This window comes from Triturus cristatus, chromosome 2_2, assembly GCF_964204655.1.
Source record: "Triturus cristatus chromosome 2_2, aTriCri1.1, whole genome shotgun sequence".
Lineage (NCBI taxonomy): Eukaryota > Metazoa > Chordata > Amphibia > Caudata > Salamandridae > Triturus > Triturus cristatus.
This window is the reverse complement of record NC_140582.1, coordinates 924,360,890-924,380,101: the sequence shown is the minus strand read 5'-3', so window position 1 is coordinate 924,380,101 and position 19,212 is coordinate 924,360,890. Positions and strand designations below refer to the sequence as shown.

Here is a 19,212-nt window from a genome sequence, read left to right as displayed (position 1 = left end):
AGGCTCTCCGTCGACCCGCCGTTCGCCGTCGAGGGGCCACCGTTCGACGTCGAGGGGATGCCGTTTGCAATCAACGGCGAGGAGAAGCCGTACGAGGTCGACGCTCAGTTCGACGTTGAGGACATCTGGTAACACTTCTTCAGTGATTACGATATCCAGTCGTGGATCTAGGAGAAGAGGGCGCTCCCCCTCGTTTACTTCAGCACGGGATAGGCCTGCCAAGAAGAGAAGGGTGGACGGAAGTCCGGACAGTGCTAGTCCGGGTTCTCCTGCAAGGAGTGATGGAGCTCCGCAGCCTCTCCCTCAGCCGCTGCCTCAGAAGCCTCCTACGCCGCCTCCGCCTCCTCCTCCTCCTCCTCTTCCTAAGCGACCTACGCCACCTCCGCCACCGCCGGTGCCACAGCTCCCGCCGTCTCCTCGGCTACCGGTGATTCCTAAGGCCCCACGCAGACTGAGATCACGCTCTCGATCTCGCCGGAGGTCACGGAGCAGACACAGGTCGTCCACTCACACAAGGCATGGACGACGGAGATATAGATCTCGTTCCAGAGGCACGAGGTATACGGACTCTTCTGGCAATGGACGGCTTTCCCCCTCGTTGTCGGAAACACCGCCTACTAGAATCTCGCCGGTGGATGATATTGCCACTTTCCAGGATGTGCTGATGAGGGGGGTGGCGAAATTGGGAATTTCAGTGGCAGTACCGGTTCCCACTACCTCTGTGATATTTGAGACATTGCACAAGGCTCACCTGTCACGCCCCCTCCTTCCTTTGGTTCCAGGTTTGGAGGAACCAGCCATGGAGGTCTTCTTGACACCAGCCGTGGTGAAGTCTGCTCCCTCACGGTTGCAGAAAAAGTACAGGGCCCCTGATTCGGACCCGGCGTTCCTCAGGGTGGACCCTCCCCCGGACTCTGTCATTGTGGTTGCGGCTCGGAAACAACACTCCACGACGCCCTCTTCCACGGCTCCTCCGGATAAGGAGAGTCTCAAGATGGACTCCTTGGGGAGGAGAATGTGCTCTACGTCGGCCACGACTATGAAGGCTGCTAGCGCCTCCGCTCTGCTGGGTCGCTATGACCGATCACTTTGGGACTCCCTGCAACAGTTTGCTGCCTCCCTACCTAGGGATAAACGGGAGGACTTCCAGGAGGTGTTGAATGAGGGCATGATGTTCTCCAACCAGATCATCAGTGCAGCGGGGGATGTATCGTTGCTGGCGGCCCATGGGTACTGCCATGGAGTACACATGAGGAGACATTCCTGGCTGAGGCTTACCTCTCTAAAGCCTGAAGCGCAGCAAAAGATTGCTAACTTGCCTTTCTCTGGCACGACGTTGTTCGGGTCTCATGCGGATGACGAAATGGCCCGCATGAAGGCCGAAGCAGAAACCCTGAAGGCCGTGGGGTTGGAAAAACCCAAGGAACAGAAGAGATCATTCCGTTCCTATGGCAGGCGTTATTCTAAACAACGCGGCCAAGGGCGTCAGTCTGGTCAACAACAACAACACCAGCAACAACAACAGTTCCCGAGGCAGTCCTTTCAAAAGCGCCAGAGGGGCAGAGGCTAGCATCAATCCTCGTCGGGGAACAAAGGCCCGGCCGGGTCGAAGCCCTGAAAGGTCACTTCCCCCTCATCCGCTACACGCTCCGGTGGGGGGGAAGTATTCAATACTGCCTGGCAGAGTGGAGAACAATAACTCAGGACAAGTGGGTGCTGAATATTGTTTGCAATGGGTACAGTCTTCGTTTCACCAGCCCGCCTCCACAGATTCCACCAGTGCGCTCTCCCTACATGATGCAAGAGCTCCAGTGGGAGGCGAACATTCTGTTAAAGAAGAAGGCGATAGAAACTGTTCCTTTGAGGCAAAAAGGAAAAGGTCTTTACTCCAGGTTCTTTCTCGTCAGAAAAAAGGACAAGAACGAGTTCAGGCCTATTCTAGATCTGCGTCAAGCAAACAAGTGGATCCGCAGAGAAAAGTTCCGTATGTTGTCCCTGCATCAGATTTACCCTCAGTTGCATCGAGGAGACTGGCTGTGCACCATAGATCTGCAGGACGCTTACTTTCATGTGCCGATCGCACAAAAGCATCGCAAGTTCCCGAGGTTTCTGGTAGGCAACAACCCTTACCAGTATACAGTACTCCCGTTTGGTCTGAAGTCTGCACCAAGGACGTTCTCCAAGTGCATGGCAGTGGTGGCAGCACACTTGCGGAAGAACAAAGTGTTTGTGTATCCATACCTGGACGATTGGCTGATCAAAGCTTCCACGTACCAGGAAGCCCAGTGTCATTTCAACAGGACAGCTGCCTTGCTTCATCGCCTGGGACTGCACAGAAACATGTCGAAGTCAGTGCCGATCCCTGTGCAGTGTCTCCAGTACTTGGGGGCCTCAGTCAATACTTTGAACGCAAGCGTGTGTCCTTCGGAGGAGAGACGCTTATCTATCCGTTGGAAGGCCCTGCACCTCCTCTCAGCCCACTCTCCTACTGTGAGGACGGTGTCCTCTTTACTGGGGTCGATGGCTTCCTGCATCTTTCTCACCCCCAATGCACGTCTGCATATGAGGCCTCTGCAGGAATGTCTGGAGGATCAATGGGACCAGATGCGGGGGCGTTGGGAGGACAAGATTCATCTGTCCCAACACGCTCTACAGTCTCTGAAATGGTGGTGCTCCTCAGAGAATGTCTGCAAGGGGACTCCCTTTCACAAGGATATTCCGGTCCAGACCATAGTGACCGATGCGTCTCTCCAGGGCTGGGGAGCGCATTCGGGCCCTCTTCAGATTCAGGGGATATGGTCACAGACGGAGATGACTTACCACATCAACTTTTTGGAACTCAGAGCAGTACACTTGTCCCTGAAGGCGTTCCATCCCTCCTTCAAGACGAACTCCCTGCTAGTTCAGACGGACAATACTACTACCATGTATTACCTCAACAAGCAGGGGGGCTCCCGTTCACGCACGCTGTCTCGGGAGGCACAGATGATCTGGAATTGGCTGGTGGCCAGGAACCTAACGATCACGGCAACCCATCTGCCGGGAGTGCAGAATGCCCAAGCCGATGCGCTCAGCAGGCTCGTTCAAGAAAATCACGAGTGGGTGCTAAACGACGACGTGCTAAGAGACGTCTTCGCAGAGTGGGGCACTCCGGATATCGATCTGTTCGCTACGGCAGAAAACAGCAAATGCCGCGACTTCGCGTCCAGGTACTACCAACCAGGGACACTGGGGAATGCCCTATGGATCAGCTGGTCCAACAGCTTTCTCTACGCCTTTCCACCCATTCCCCTGATTCCGGCGGTGCTGATCAAGCTGTCGCAATCCAGAGCCAGGATGATCCTGATTGCTTCGGAGTGGCCGAGGCAATGGTGGTTCACCGACCTTCTTCACCGGTCTGTTCTGCCACACCGGCGCCTGCCGTGTCGGCCGGACCTTCTCACGAAATTCGGAGGACAGATGGTTCACCCCAATCTCTCGTCCTTGAGTTTGGCGGCATGGCTCCTGAGCTAGTACAGTATGGACACTTGAACCTACCTCAGGACTGTATGGAGATCTTGAAAGAGGCGAAGAGACCGTCTACGAGGACTTCTTACGCCTATAAGTGGAAGAGATTCTGCTTATGGTGCACGGCAAAGGACATTGACCCTACATCCTGTAAAGAAGATGTTATTTTGCCTTATCTGCTGCAGTTGGCTCAATCTGGGCTTAATTTTCAGTCTATTAAAGTTCATCTCGCAGCTTTGACTGCGTATAGAAAGGGCCCTTCCCAAACCTCATTTTTTCAAATCCCTGTGATTAAAGATTTTTTGGAGGGTTTGCGTAAGGTGTTTCCCCCTGTTAGACGACCTTCTCCACCATGGGAATTGAACGTGGTGTTGTCCAGATTAATGAGGGAGCCTTTTGAGCCTATTCATAAGGCTTCTCTGCAGCATTTGTCCTGGAAGGCTGCCTTCCTTGTGGCCATTACATCGGCCAGGAGAGTAAGTGAGATTCAGGCTCTGTGTTGTCAAGAGCCGTATACTGTATTCCATGCTTCTAAAGTGGTAATGCGTACTCATCCTAAGTTTTTGCCTAAAGTGATATCTGATTTCCATGTAAATCAAATGATAACTTTGCCTACATTTTTTCAGCATCCCTCCTCTCCGGCGGAGAGGTCTCTGCATTCGCTAGATGTGCGTGGAGTGTTGAAATTCTATCTAGATAAGACAAAAGACATCCGCAGGTCGGATCAACTGTTTGTAAATTATGGTTCAGTAAGAACTGGTCTAGCTACCTCGAAACAGTCCATCTCCAGATGGATTGTGTCCTGTATTCAGCTCTGTTATCAGAAAGCTAATAAGACGTTAGGGGGTAAGCCTACAGCGCATTCGACTAGGGGCAAAGCAGCGACTACAGCTTTGCTTAGGAATGTTCCAATTGCTGACATTTGTAAGGCTGCCACCTGGAAGTCGGTCCATACGTTTACAAAGCATTACTGCCTGGACTCTGATGCTAGGGCAGATGCGCAGGTTGGACAGGCTTCACTGAGGAATTTGTTTGCACAGTAATTTGTTGGTGTTCGGTTTTTACTCCACCGCTGTTTGTTGGTTGGGATGGGCTTGCCATTCTATTCATAGATTATGACTATACACAGAGATCCCCTACTACAGAAGGAGTAGTTTCTTGCCTGTAACTCCAGTTCTGTAGTAGGGGTATCTCTGTTATAGTCATAAGCGACCCTCCCTCCTCCCCGGTGGAGTAACCTGACAGTATCCGGCCTGTTGTTATACACCTTCAAAAAGAACTGAAAGTAACTTGCTTGGGCTGTGCATCCTGGGATACCGGGAGTCTCTGGAGAGTTCCTTAAAGGCACGGTATCCTTTTAGCAGACACATAATGACAGCCTATAGGGCTTGTCTGTCCACCCCTTCCTCTCTATTGTTTAAAGGGATTTTGGTGAAGGGAGTGTGATACAATAAACGAACATGTCAGATGTGAATAAAAATGACATTTAAACTTTATTTTGGCTTTTGTGTTCACTTCAGATGAAGTGCTGGCCAGTGCAGCCATATTGTTATTAGGCTGTATTATTTTGTCTGTCTCTTAAGTGTCTTTGCAGGTTTGCAAATGCAGGACAGCTTAAGAGATATTTTGATTGCTCCGGGGTCCCCGCACATGGGCGGGACTATTCATAGATTATGACTATAACAGAGATACCCCTACTACAGAACTGGAGTTACAGGCAAGAAACTACTCCCAACTCCGCTTCCGTCGAGTGGCACCTTGGACAACTATCCACTATGTCTGGAAACATGGAATTCAGCCTGTGTGGAGTCAAATAGGCCCTATGGATAATCATGAGCTGTATAAATTTAAACTTAGGATTCCTGGATACTTTCCTTGGATATTCCAGCAGAGTGCCCCATTCTTTATCGGAGAGTGCACGGCTCACGCCCATGTTCCATTTGGCACGGAGGGGCTGGAGTGACACTGCTGCCACAGTGCGAATCCCTGGATATAGCCATTTTGTCAAATGGCTACTGTTTCCCATCAAATATTGCATAGTGAGTAGTGCGTGTGTTAATGGTTCTATACCCTCCGGAGCCCAAGTGGTGCGTATATGGCGAGAAGTGTTTGCATGCAGGAGAAACAATGTATTCGGCACCCCATGTTCCCGGACAAAGCCATCATGTGGCATCATGACACTGTCCGAGAAGAACATGCCCACCGTGTTTACACCCGCATCCCCCCAGGCCAATATTCTCCTACTGGTAACAATTCCCAACTGTGAAGGGAGTTCTAAGAGGGGGATAGTAGGGGCGTAAGGGGCCACTGTCTTTGTGTATCTCAAAGCACTCCTCCAGTACAATAAAGCAACTCTCAATAAGTGGGGCGCAGTACAAGGAATCTTGCTACTGGGTAATAAGAGTGTGTGTAATTCCCCTCGTTCCCATGACTGACGAGTCCTAACAATCTTGTATAGATAACGACCTGCCACCCAATATGCCAGCCATTGTAACTGGCTCGCATAGCAATAAGCTTTGAAATCCGGCGCCCCCATCACCCCTTGTTTCGTGTCCAATTGTAGTTTTGTGAGTTGAATACACCTGCGGCGTGTCCCCCATATCAGGTCTATCAATAGGGAGTTTAATAACTTAAATACCTGTGCTGGGACGATGATGGGCAAATTAGTGAAGTGATATAACAACCTAGGGAGCATCACCATTTTGGCAATAGCCACTCTACCCGCTACCAAAAGGGGGCAGGGAAGTCCAGAATTTTATTTGGGGTTTGAGCCCAGCTTTATTATGGTTTAAATTACCGTCTAAAATATCCTCCGTTTCCCTGTATATCTGATTTCCCAGATATTTGATGGTAACCGGTGCTGTCTGAAACATCCACTTACCAAAGCGTATGGGATCTTTACGTGTTACATCAGTAAAAAAATATACATAGGACTTGGTCTCATTTATAGAGAGACCAGAGAGCCGTTGGAATGTATCAAAAATAGTAGGTATGGGTTCATAGTCCTTTTCCAGATTATCGAGATATAATATTAAATCATCCCCATACGCAGAAACGATATGTATATTGGTTCCCATTTTTATCCCTTTGTGACCCATCATATTTCGAAGTTTAAGTAGGAGAGGCTCTAAAGCTAAAATAAATAATAAGGGTGACAGTGGGCAGCTTTGTCTAGTGCCCCGCGCTATTGTATAGTGCTGCAAAATATGAGTTCCCGTATGTGCGCGCGCCGTGGGGTTCGTGTACAGTAGCCTCACCCAACTTATATATTCCTCTGGTATGCCAAATCTCGAAAGGGTATATAACATATATTGCCAGAGTAGGGAATCAAAGGCTTGACGAAGATCAAGCGAAATGCATCCCCGTGCAGTAACCGCTGCTGGTGTATAAGTCATAAATTGGTGCAATCTCCTAATATTAAGAGCCGTACTTCTGCCCGGGACAAAGCCGCATTGATCAATGTTTATCAATTGCAGGATAAACTGAAAAAGTCTATTCACCAATAACTTACTCAGGATATTATAATACGTATTGAGAATAGAGAGGGGTCTATAACCTGCCATATCCTTACTATCTCGTCCTGATTTCAGCACCGTCGCTTGTAACGAGGTAAGGGGAAGTGTACCAGTATCCAACAAGGCCTGATACAACCGCTGTAAGTGCGGTACTAATAAGTCCAAGTATGTAGCATAAAATTCGATGGATAGACCATTACTCCCTGGTGCTTTATTACGAGGTAGAGCTTTTATCGCCCTTCTAATTTCCATGTTAGTCACTGGCTATCTCAGTGCCTCCTTATGGTCAGTTAATAATTGCGGGATTTGTAGACCGTCAAAGAAGGGCTCAAAGTCTGCATCGTCAAATTCTGCCGGTTTCTCATATAATTTCCCATAGTAATTTTTAAAGGCAGTATTTATTTACAACTGGGTACAGACAGTGTCACCTTCCATATTTTGAATTTCAAAGGTAGGGGACACCGACAGGGCGTCTTTAATAATTTTAGCAAGAAGTGGGCCTGCTCTATCTGCTGTTTCAAGTTGTTTCTGAGTACAAAGACGATAGTCCAAAATGCGCAGGTCTTCTAAGAGTTCAGTGTGTTTTATGTGTGCTTCTTGTAATGGTGCCTGCTGTGTTCCGCTCAGTACTGCTTCCTGCCCTAATTTACCCAGGCGGCTTTCAACTTCCGTCAGCTGTTCGAGTAGCGCAAGGCGTGCTCCCGCTCTCGTGCTTATTGCTACCCTCTGTATCACAGTTTTGAAGGCGTCCCATTCGATTTGGCGTGTGCTCGCTGTATTTGCATTTTCAATAAAATAATTGCTTATTGCCATAGATAGTGCACTGTGGAAGATCAGGTCTTCTAATAGCATGGGTTGCAATTTCCAAGTCGGTATCAGTGCAGGGACTCTGCCCCACATGAGTGTGCGTTCTATGGGATTGTGATCCGACAATGTTTTACCCAAATGAGTGGTGTCACTAACAAGGGCAATTATATTCAATGAACAAAATATTCTGTCAATCTTGGTATGTAACCCATGTGGTGATGAGCCATCCGCCATGCGTCTCCTATTCCCCACCCGGCTGCCCAACCCTTGTGTGCTTCCGCTAACTTTCTACATCCTGTATTGTGCAATGGGGGGTGCGACCTAGCCAAATCAACATCTAACACCGTATTGAAGTCACCTCCCAACACCCAGGGGTATTCTTTCCATCCCACTAATACAGTGCTAAGAATCTCTAGGAATTTGTCCTGATCTGTGTTCGGAGCGTATATGCTTCCCACCACGGTGTGCTCCCCATCTGGCAAACCATGTACCAGGACATATCTGCCATTCGAGTCTATCTTCTGCTCTAATAGTTTGAATGGGGTACCACTCCTCACCCATATCGCAGCCCCACGAGCAAATGCAGAGTAGGACGTAAAGAACAATTGACCCCTTCATTTCTTTTGCATTTTTACTACTTCATCATGCTTCAGATGGGTTTCTTGAAGAAACGTAATATGAGTTATCCTACGGTTTAGCTGCACCAGTATCCTATGCCTTTTATGTATGGAACCCAGCCCCCTTACATTCCAAGAGCTGTACGTATATTTGTCATAAGGTCCTGAGTATGTTGATCTGCCAAGAACACAGAGCATAATAGGCCAATCTGGTAAAACATAACCTGTAGCTGAGTCTGAATATCTATGAAAACTTCCCAATACTAGGTTCCCCCACATAACATTAGAGGAACAAACCATGAAAAAAGGTTCAATAACATAGTGCAGTCGCCAAAAGGGGTGTGGCAACCGCCAGATTCTTGACATACATTACCCTGTACGCAATCACATAATTCATATCACTCCAGAACAAGCCCCATCTTCGTAAAATAAACATGGATAAGAGGACCATCAAGTATCAGTGTATACAGCGATTCATACTTATCTATACAGTATACTACATCAGCATCTGGAGGGCCCAGCATTCAACTCTAGTAATCGTTTGCAGTTTGTGGAGTAACCAAAGGAAACAGTGCCAGACTAGTTTCAGAGTCCGAGTGAATAGCGGCGTCTTCTGAAGAGTTAACAGACACAACAGGGGACTTGGCATCATGTTCCGCCACCGTCAGGAGAGCGTCTTTTTGACTTTCCGAGATCTGTTCCAGTGATGGGCTTACACTAGGTCCAGCTCTAGGGCGTCGATTTTTATCCATTCTGGCTTCATCTTCATGCTGTGACAAGGACTGTGTAGATTGACTCGGCGGGAGTGAGTTCTCAGACGCAGTAGGCATGAAAGTGATTTCCATCCAATCCGCTACTTCCTCAGGGTTGTCAAAGAAGAAGGATTTTTGTCCAGAAATAACTTTCAATCTGGCCGGAAAAAGTAAAGCATACTTCAAATTATGCGCTCGTAGTTTCTTTTTAACTTCTTGGAAGGTGGCTCTCGCTTTCTGTACCGCCAGCATGAAATCCGGGTACAGGGAGATCTTTTTATTTTCAAATTGTATGGGAGCGTTCTCTCTCGCTGCTCGTAGTATCATGTCCCGGTCTCTATAGTTCAGTATATGTGCTATTAGTGGTCTATGTGGCACCCTATGCGCCCTTTCCACACTATAGAGTTCCGTGAGGCCTTCCCGTGCCACATGATCTCGCAGCCATTTTTCAACAAACTGAGTGGGATTAGATCCCTCACTCTCCGGTATTCCCAATATACGGATGTTATTTTGGCGGGCTCTCCCTTCTGCATCATCCAACCTATCCTGTAATCCTTGTAGCTGTTGTTGCAGTTGTTCTACTTGAGAAGTATGCATTGTTTGCTGCGGTATCAAGTCATCTAAGGCAATTTTATTCAATTTTGATTTGTCCGCTAACTTCTTATGATCCGCCTTCTACAGGTTGAGGCTAGTAGACAGCGTACCTATTTGAGTTTTAATCGCCACGCGTGATTCTCTGATTTCTTTTAGTATCAGGTCCAGATTATCAGTGTTTTGTGCAAGTCCTGTGGGTGGCACTACATTCAGGTCAAGAGTTTGAGCTGAATCGCTACGTGGTGCAGGAGTCGTGTCATCAAAGGCAGGGGGATCGGGCTGCTTAGCTTTAGTACGACCCATTATGAAGAGGAGCCTAGACCCAGCGCAACATTCCCTTCCTGTAACTTGGGCTTAAAGCATAAGCAAGTACCACACTAACGCTATTCGCTGAGGACGGTTAATGGATTCAACTGCAATTAGTCCGAATCCGCCTTCACAAGAGCGCACTTATCAAAGCAGTCCACGTCAGCGGTTGTGTTCAGGGTTATCGTGCCAGGGAGGTGCCAGACGCTCTGTAGTCATGTGCGTAGTGGTCTTGCTACGTCTTCACATACCCTTAATGTTCAATATGGCTGCCTTGCATGTCAACAGGCACTCAGGTAACAACAGGGCAGCTCAAAGCTTTCAGTTCAGCCAATACATTCTCGCTCCTTCTAGTCCCTCTATGTTTCCCCCCTGCCACCGGAGGTCGGGTGCCTCACGTTGTCTGTTGGTGAACACTTGTAGCAAGTCAGGCCTTGATAACAGTGCTGTGGCAGCCTTCCTTTATATCGCCGTGGCCGGTGGTTGTATCATATGCCCCTATCCGTTCCACCTTATTTATTTGCACTCCCCCAGCCGTTCAACAACGTGCCGTGCAAACAACGTGGTGTACCTTCTCAATTGCTGTGCAATACGCTAGCGCGCTAGCATTTCGAGTTCCGTATCACAGCCATATCCATAGTAATATTCAGGTGCTCCGGTGTAATCACAAGACCCTCCATCCAGGCAATCGAGAAGCGTCCGTTGATATATTGCCCCCACAGCCCGTCTCTTCGTGTCGGTATGTCAACTGCCTGAGTTCAGGAAGCAGTGGGAAATAGCACTTTCGTGCGTCCTTGTTGCTCACTCTTGCGTGGCTATATGTACTAGGGCAGTCGGCGCGGGTTACACTTTTTAGTACTTCTGACGGGGGGGGAGCCTTCGCACTGTAAAAACGTCACTCCATACTCAGGTACAGGTCCGTTGCCCTCAAACGCTGCCCTCCGCCATCTTGCCTCTCACGAGCTTCGCAGTCACCCAAACCTCCGTTTCTGTCGCACACAGCACTCCTGGTAGTACACTCACCAATAGTGTAGGTAAAGCAGTTCAAGTGCCGTGTTTATTCTGACTGCGTCCCTCTCAGTTTATAGTGTGACGCCTGATCCGGCACCTCCCGGCGCCCTGCCCGCTCCGAACCCACTGTCTCACGGCTCACAGGAGCGTCGGCGTGTACACGTCTTCTACCGGAACAGTGACCCTAATTTTCAGAGTCGTTGCGAGCCTCAGAGTCTCCACTGCACAAAGTGCTGTTTTTTAAACACAGATGGCCCCAAATCGACAGGATTATTGGCACAGTATTGGGGCTCGGCGCGAAGCTTCTCTAACTCGCGTCCGCCATGCTTGGCGGTTGACCACGCCCCCCATTTTTGACAGATGCTTGTTAGCGTAAGTAAGGCACGCCTCGGTGAAGCCACTTTCCGCCACCCTATTATGAAAGCAGATTTGCAAAGATGGAAATATGTGACTACGACATTTGTGCTTATTTGGTGTGTTGCATTTTGCTGTGGTGGTGATGTGTTGTCGCCTTTTGTTGTTTTTTTTGTGCTGCTGTTTTTTTGTTTTGTTTTTTGCATTATTGCATTGGGTTTTTGTTACATTGCACTGTAGTTGTTGTTTTGCGTATTTTTAAAGTGTATTGTTGTGCTATGCCCTGTTATGGTTTTATTGCGCTGCGTTGCTTTGAATTATATTATTGTGTAGTGTTCTGTTGTGTACTTTAAAAGATTTCAACTAATACTTTTTTATTTTTTTTTATTTTTATTTAATGCGATGTTATATAGCGCGAACATTACCCGAAGGTGTCAGAGCGCTTTACAAAAGAACCAGTTGTGTTACATAAGAACTTTGGGATACATGAGTTATATAAATTGCAAATATACAAGTGGAGTGAAAGGAGGGAAAAATTGCAAATGTACAAGCTGTAAAGTCACTCAAGGAAAAGATACACACAGATAAACTCTAAAATCACATAGGAATGGTAGTAAGTACAAAGGTCTACTACATATACTAGTGGTTAGAGTTATATAAATATACGAATAGCAAATTCACTCAGGATTACATTTTAACAGCGATTAGGCTTAGACAATTATATATTACATATTTACGGAGCAGGAAATTCTTGCCATCGTTCAGTCAGTTCAGCAGATCCACCGGGAATCAGCCATGTGGTTCGGGTTCCACCGGATTTAGACTGAAGATCTCGAAGTGACCGGAAAGTCTTGAGTCCAGAAATGGGGGGGGGGGGGAGATGATGAGGATGGTATGGAAGGAAAGGGTATGTAGCTTGGTTGCCATCATACACCTGCTACATTTCCAACTACAAGTAATACAGCTCTAGTCACACTCAAGTGTAAACACCCAGCCAGAGGTCTAAATGTCAAGTCATTGTTTGTTGTGTTGTGTTCTACAGCAGGCAGCGCGGTTAAAACGTACTTTGGGGAACACTGAAGATCAAGTAAAGGAGGGAGAGATTTGTGCATGTGTTTATCTTTGAACTTTTTTAAAGCACTACATGTCACCTTGCATATTACCGCTAATTACCTGTCTAGGAGAGATGTCTTTTCAAAGCTTTATGCCTAGGTCACACAACTATTTATAATGGCGAGTACTTGTGGCATATGACCTCACTGTCCTCCTGGTAGGAGAGATGTGGTGCAGCGGCCAGAGCAGCTGCTTCTGGAGCACAGGGCTCACGGTTCGATTCCTGGCGGTGGCTCAGCTCAGCACCATGTGACTCTGGGCAATAGCTCGCTTTATCTCCCGCACGGCCCCAGCGCCTGGATACCCTTAGGGCTGATGAGTTTGCGCTTTACAAATCTGGAATAAATTATTGTTTCACCCCCTCATCTTCGTAGGGCATCTTGTCTAGTAAAGGTGCCAAAATTGAAAGAGAGAAGTTGGGGCCTAACGGCCAGGGCGTTCGGCCTTGAAACTGGGGGAACCGGATCCGAGTCTCGGCAGGGACGCTCAACTTCCTGTGATTCTGGGCAAATCACTTAATCTCCCTGTGCCTTATAAAATGAATGTGTCCTTTGTAAAGCAACTGGTGCTCATGTAAAGCGCTTTGATACCTTCCATCGAGTTCACGCTATATAAAACTCCCCCAAAAAAGTAGTAATTTTGGCTAATGCCTGGACAGTGATGTCACCGCTTTTACCCTCCCTGATGTTGCTCAAGGCGGTTGCACGAGGCCCTCACCCGTGTCAACAGTAGTCTTGCTAAAGGTTGTTTTCTGTGTCAGTACTGTAAGGAATCTCCTAGTTACTTTTAAACTTGTGTTTTGGCTGCAGAGAGTACTCCCCGTCCGCCCTCGACCACACTGCAAAGAGCCGGTAAGTTATATACTTACAATTACTGGATGGAAGGAGAACAGCCACAAACACAACATGGCACTATTTTAAGTTCCTCTGATGTTTTTTGCTCTGCAGGTGACCCGAAGTGAACCGTCAGACCCAGGTAGGACCAAGCAACAGGTTTAATTTGTTTGTAAACCTTGAAGCTGCGCATTAAGCCTCATTGCGAGCGAGCTCACAGTATGAACAACAGTTAATGCCTGCTGTTAAGGGCCTTAACCAAAGACGAAGGCGCATACAGGCACATGCATCATCAGTGTTTTGCGATTCCTTAATAGCGATTATTAAGGAATCGCAATTAAGGAATAGCAAAACCCATACAGGCACATGCATCATCATAGTATTTTGCGATTCCTTAATAGCGATTATTAAGGAATCGCAATTAAGGAATAGCAAAACCCTATGCATGTAGGAATCGCTAAAGAAATAGCGATTCCCACAAATTCCTTAATTGCGACAAGCAAATTGCGAGTCGCAATTAAGGAATGTCTTCCCATTCATTCCTATGGGCCTCCAGGCCCATAGGAATGAATTAGAGATTGCGGGAGCAATTTGCGAGTACCAGTAGGTACTCGCAAATTGCTCCCGCAATTTCGATGGTGCAAGGGTGTCAAAATGACACCCTATTGCACCCATGTATGTTCACTCTGCACAAATGTTGCATACACACATGCTCTAAGGGCATGTGTGTGGGCAACATGAAACTTAGAAAAATGCAAATAAGTGCATTTTTCTAAGTTTTTGCAAATTACCATGAGGTCCAGCCTCATGGTAATTTGCTCACGCTAATAGCGAAATCGCTATTTTTTAAACTGTAATGCATTGCATTTAAGGAATCTCAATTAGGGATTCCTTAAATGCAATCGCTATTTAAGGAATCCCAATTTTGAGATTCCTTAAATAGCGATTTTTGCATTTGGGATGATGCATCCCAAATGCAAAAATACCGGGAGCAAAGGGTCAGATTCTGAGAATCTGCCCGTTTGCGACCGGTATTTTGCTTGATGCATGTGCCTGATAGTGAGGTAAATAGCGAAACTAACAGCTGTTAAGGCCTGACTGCCCTTGGGCAATAAGTGTACAAGCTCCCACCTGACTAAGCATAATGGGTCAAAGGGCAATTATCAGCTTATCAGCACGTAGGCAATTAGCCAATTAGCACACGTCCTCTATTGCCACCCACCACAGGTACACAGACTTGCCCCCTTGCTCTGACTGCTACATGTCCATGCCTCACCCTCGCACTGAGCTTAAAATGCAGTTAAACTACAGGGGTGCATGCCAGCGTGCTCAGCATGCGTGTATCTCAGTCAGTTTCACCCATCCGCATACATGCCAACATTTCAGAAGAGCAAAGTGGGAGATTAAAAAAATTAAATTAAAAAAAATCGGGGAATGGAGCCTTCACTCGGGTTTCTGTCATGTATGGACTTTGGAAGTGGCTGCTGCAGGATCGGACATTTGAAAGCAAATTCACGTGTTTTTTTTTATCACCTTTCAGAAGCATGGAGCGCAATGGCAGGCAGAGAAAGAGGGGGGATGCAAGAGTTGTGCACTGGCCTGGCAGGTTGAGGTCAGTGCATACACCCCCCCCCCCTCCTCCCCGTCAGCCCGGGCTGAAACAGCTTCCCGCACACACACAGCCGCCCCCCCCCAGTACTTCACAGGTGTTTAAAAGACCATTCGCTTGTTAATGGGGCTTTGTTGGTTTTTCACCCCTTCTAGAGCCCCTGCATCGCCACTCTGACTATTGCTGGAAGAATTAGCACGTTACACAATACCAAGCCCTGTCAGCTGAAACCCCGAGGGATCGGGTTTTGCTTGCAGGAATCGGGAGGCGGGAGACTAGCCTTGAAATCGGTAGTCTCCCGCCTGAATCGGGAGGGTTGGCATGTATGCATCCGTGCCAAGGCGGCATTCAGAACAGGTGTCAATAACCGCAAGTAAGCATAGCACAAGCTTCACTGTGACCTACACATTAACAGTCGGATTGGTTACATCACAGTCCTTCCAAAGCATCGGCAGTGTTTGCTCTTAACAGCAGCTCTTCCTAATTTGCTAGACAGCTGCAAATGTATGATGAAATATGAATTTTAGAAGGCCGTGAATAGTGAACATGTGTTTGCACGCTTTTACTAATTTTAAATCCCTGCAGAAACTCCACAAGTAATGCCTGGATTACTTACCAGTAGCGTTCATTGCACCGCGCCCTACTCATTCCCCCTCTCAGCCCTTAGAAATGAGAATTGTATCCTACAAGGGACAGAAGACGAACAAGCAAAACTTACAAACAAACAATAAGTTCAGACTCAAGAGCCGCCCCCTTAGCTATCCATAAAAACCCTTGGGGCAGTTCAAGCTGGCAGCACGAGATATTGGTGGGTTGGGCAAACGGATGGTGGGTGGGTGACTGCACACATTTAATAAATAAAATAAATAAATAGGCACCTACCTGACAAACGTTCACCTTGCTCCAGTCCAAATTCTTCTTCTCGCTCTGCCTCCAGCTGGGATCCTCAACAACTCCCCTAACCAATCCTAGCGTTGCTCTCAAGGTGTTAACCAGCATGAGAGCAGCGCCAGGATTGGAGGGAGCAGTCTTTCTCTGTGCTCCCAAGGGCGTTGGGGGCCTGGGCTAAGACAGTTGGGTGAGAGGTGTCAAAGTGCGCATGTCTGGCTGGCCATTGCAAGACAGCTGGCCAACAGGACAAGAGCACTTTGAACTGCCCAGTCAGCCCACACTTCTCCCTGCTATTGTGACTCAGCAGGCCCCGCCCCTCCCTGACTCTCGGTTCGAGACGGGTGGATGGAAAATAAAACAGTAATAGATTAACTTTATTACTATTTTATTTTTCACCTGTGGGGCTTTTTTTGGGCATTTTGGTTAGTGGGGCGGCACTCCTCTGCTCAAATGAAGGAGCCGCCCCTGCCTTGGAGGTCTACCTCACTTCCTGAAAAAGCCCCAGAGGTACCTCACTTAGGGCACCTGCCAACTTCAGGAGGGAGAGCAATGGGCAGGACTGGGCTGAGGAAAAGTAGGATGCAGTGTCAAGAAGATTACCAGTAGGTAATCCGGGCCTGAACCCATGTCAACTCATCATCATCACAGTCATCTGAAATGAATATGGAGCAAGCATCTGCTGGGTGCACTCCACTCCTTAGCACATCATTATTAAAATTGACTTGTGAATCAACATGGCCGTCTTTAATGGAAAGTGCTAGGTTCAAAGAATAGAAACACTCCTTCAACCAATCAAGCTACTAAACATGAATTAAGAGATGTTTCCAGACTTAATACAGCCTTCCCCACTGGAACTTCAGAAACATCCAAATAATAGAGTGAACTTAAGGTATAAGGCGTGTTACATGTGGCTGCCTTGCGAATATATGGCAGAGAGATCATTTACATTCTGCCCACAAACCAGCCACACTGCTTGCTGACCACCCTTAAAGAGAAAAGGGAACAGGAACAGACGAGCAACAGGGTAGGATGAACTATAGCAATAGCAACAGAGAAACAACAGACCAAACGAAAAACATAAAGACTTGGCCCCTTATTTATAAGCCCATTGTGCGTCCTGTGCGTCCCTTTTTTTGGCGCTCCAGTGGCGCATTGTGCCTGCCCATATTTACAAGGGCCTGTGTGACTTTTTATGGCCTTAAAAATATGATCCCCTTTCACGCATTCCTCTGCGTGAAAGGGGCGTTCCATGCTACATCCACGGAACCTGACACATTCCCAGATTTACAATGTTTTGTGAATCTGAGAAAGCTGAGAATGCATCAGAATCCTACGCCTCCCCTTGGGAGGCGTAGGAGTAGCACAACAATGAGAAATACATTTATTTGTCCTAGTTTTTCCTCTTTCTATGCCTGCTGCATTCTGCGGTATTCTGCAACACGCATAGAAAGAGGAAAATGCCATTGATAATTGTTTTTGTGCCGGACGGTGTCCCTTCCCCGCAACACAGACAGCCTTGCAACATGACTCAAGGGTGTCTGCATTGGTGCCTGATGTAGGGGAGAAGGACAGGAATACGCCATATCTTGTAGATACAGCGCACTCCCGCCCTTTTATTTTGATACATGCCAGCGCAGCAGGAAGGTTTTTCTGTGCTGCCATGCGCCATAATATAGCAAATGAGGCCCTTGTCTTTGTGAAAAATGCTGTAGAAGAAATATCCATTTTACTGCTCTCCTAATATCCAGAGAGTGAGACTGCAGTCCACCTGGGATAGAATGACTCGCTTCCAGAGTAGGAAGGACAATCTACGGAGCTAAATGGAATCTAGCGAGAGTCTTTTGTTTAAAGGAAGACGCCAGCGTCAACACTTCTCCTTCTGGCATGAATCTTAAAAATGGTTTCCCACAAAGAAGAGATCAAGTTTCACCCAATTGTCTCGCATAAGTAAGTGCACGCAAAAAAAACTTCAGCAACACTTCCTTCAAAGGTTCAACGGGAGCCGCAACTAAACTTATAAGAACCAAGGGAAGATCCCAGAAGGGCCCACAGGCCAGACTTTAGATCATTCTAAATCCAAATACCAAACAAGTATAATCCTCTATAGAGGACCTCTCCCTCTCAAAGGACCCTCTAAAAACCCTAATCACAGCCAACTGGGCACATGAAGAGGAAGGAGCTAGACCTGATTCAAACTCATCGCAGTCTAAAATGCACACCGGGACACAATATAGAGGAAAACGTTAACAGGATTGTTTTTTATAGGAAATAAGGATGGAGGCCTTTTAAAATATTGTGATGCCTTGGCCACCTCAGCGTTGCGTTTTGCAACTCGATCGAGTCATTTCCAGTTACGAGACGTGCCCTTTCAACTGAAGCCGGCCCAAGGGCACTCATGGAGATGCAGGCTCCTACTGGGCCTGCTACACTCTTGGGTGATTCAGGCGCACCCATCCTTGGACGACTGGTCAAACAGCCCTGGATTGTCCAATGCTGAGAGCTTTCAGATAGATCATCGAGTGGATTAGGACGTGAACGCAGCTTCGGTCTGAGAACGCATTGTGATTTCTGAAGCAGAACGAACTCTGTTTCAAAGCTGACCCCACCTTTATACCTATGGGACCAGCGGGAGTGGCGTCCTCGTAACAGGGGCGGCCTTAGGCATGTGCAAGCTGTGCACTTGCACAGGGCCGCCAAACCCCAGGGGCCGCCACGAGGAATCGGATACAATACATATTCGTGGCGGCCCCTGGCAGGGATTTGGCGGCCTCGGCTTCCACTAACTTTCGAGGACAGGCGGCAGAGAAGTAACAGGACTCTGTCTTTTCCTTCTCGCCCAGAGAAGACAAAGACAGTGTCCACTTCTGCTCTGCCGCTTCAGCTGCCCCCCCCCCTCTTTCCTTCTTCCCTCTCTTTCTGTCTAGCAGTTCATCTCTTCCTGAAAACCGAGACTTCAAGACGGGGTTCTCACTTTCTTTCCTCTCCTTTCTTTTATTTGCTCCCCTGTGAAATGGATCCAAAAAAGATAAACACTTTTGCTGGAAATGTCGTATTTTAATTCCAAAGTGCAGCATCTGGAATACAAGGTTAAAAATATGAAAAATAACTAAATAAAGTAAGACAGAGTGGTAGCAAACTGACCAGATTGATTTTATTCACACCCAAACACATTAGTGCCACTTTTACAGAGTTTGCCAATGAAGCGCTATTTTTGTTTTCTTGTCTTTGTTTTCCCTGGGCTTGCAACTAGTGCACCAATCCTGGAGGGACTGCAAAGTGTGGATTGGAAAATAAAATGTGTAC

The 19,212-nt window shown here is 47.5% G+C and overlaps 1 protein-coding gene across 7 annotated transcripts in view; it reads left to right on the top strand.

Moving 5' to 3' along the window:
• LOC146862954 (uncharacterized) overlaps positions 1 to 19,212 on the top strand; it is a 376,918-nt gene that overhangs the window by 294,760 nt on the left and 62,946 nt on the right. For all 7 annotated transcript variants that reach the window (XM_085642327.1, XM_085642326.1, XM_085642324.1 and 4 more), the window contains 2 exons: positions 13,386 to 13,427; positions 13,524 to 13,551. In XM_085642327.1, the coding sequence (XP_085498453.1) occupies positions 13,386 to 13,427; positions 13,524 to 13,551 (70 nt within the window). The remainder of the gene's footprint in view (positions 1 to 13,385; positions 13,428 to 13,523; positions 13,552 to 19,212) is intronic.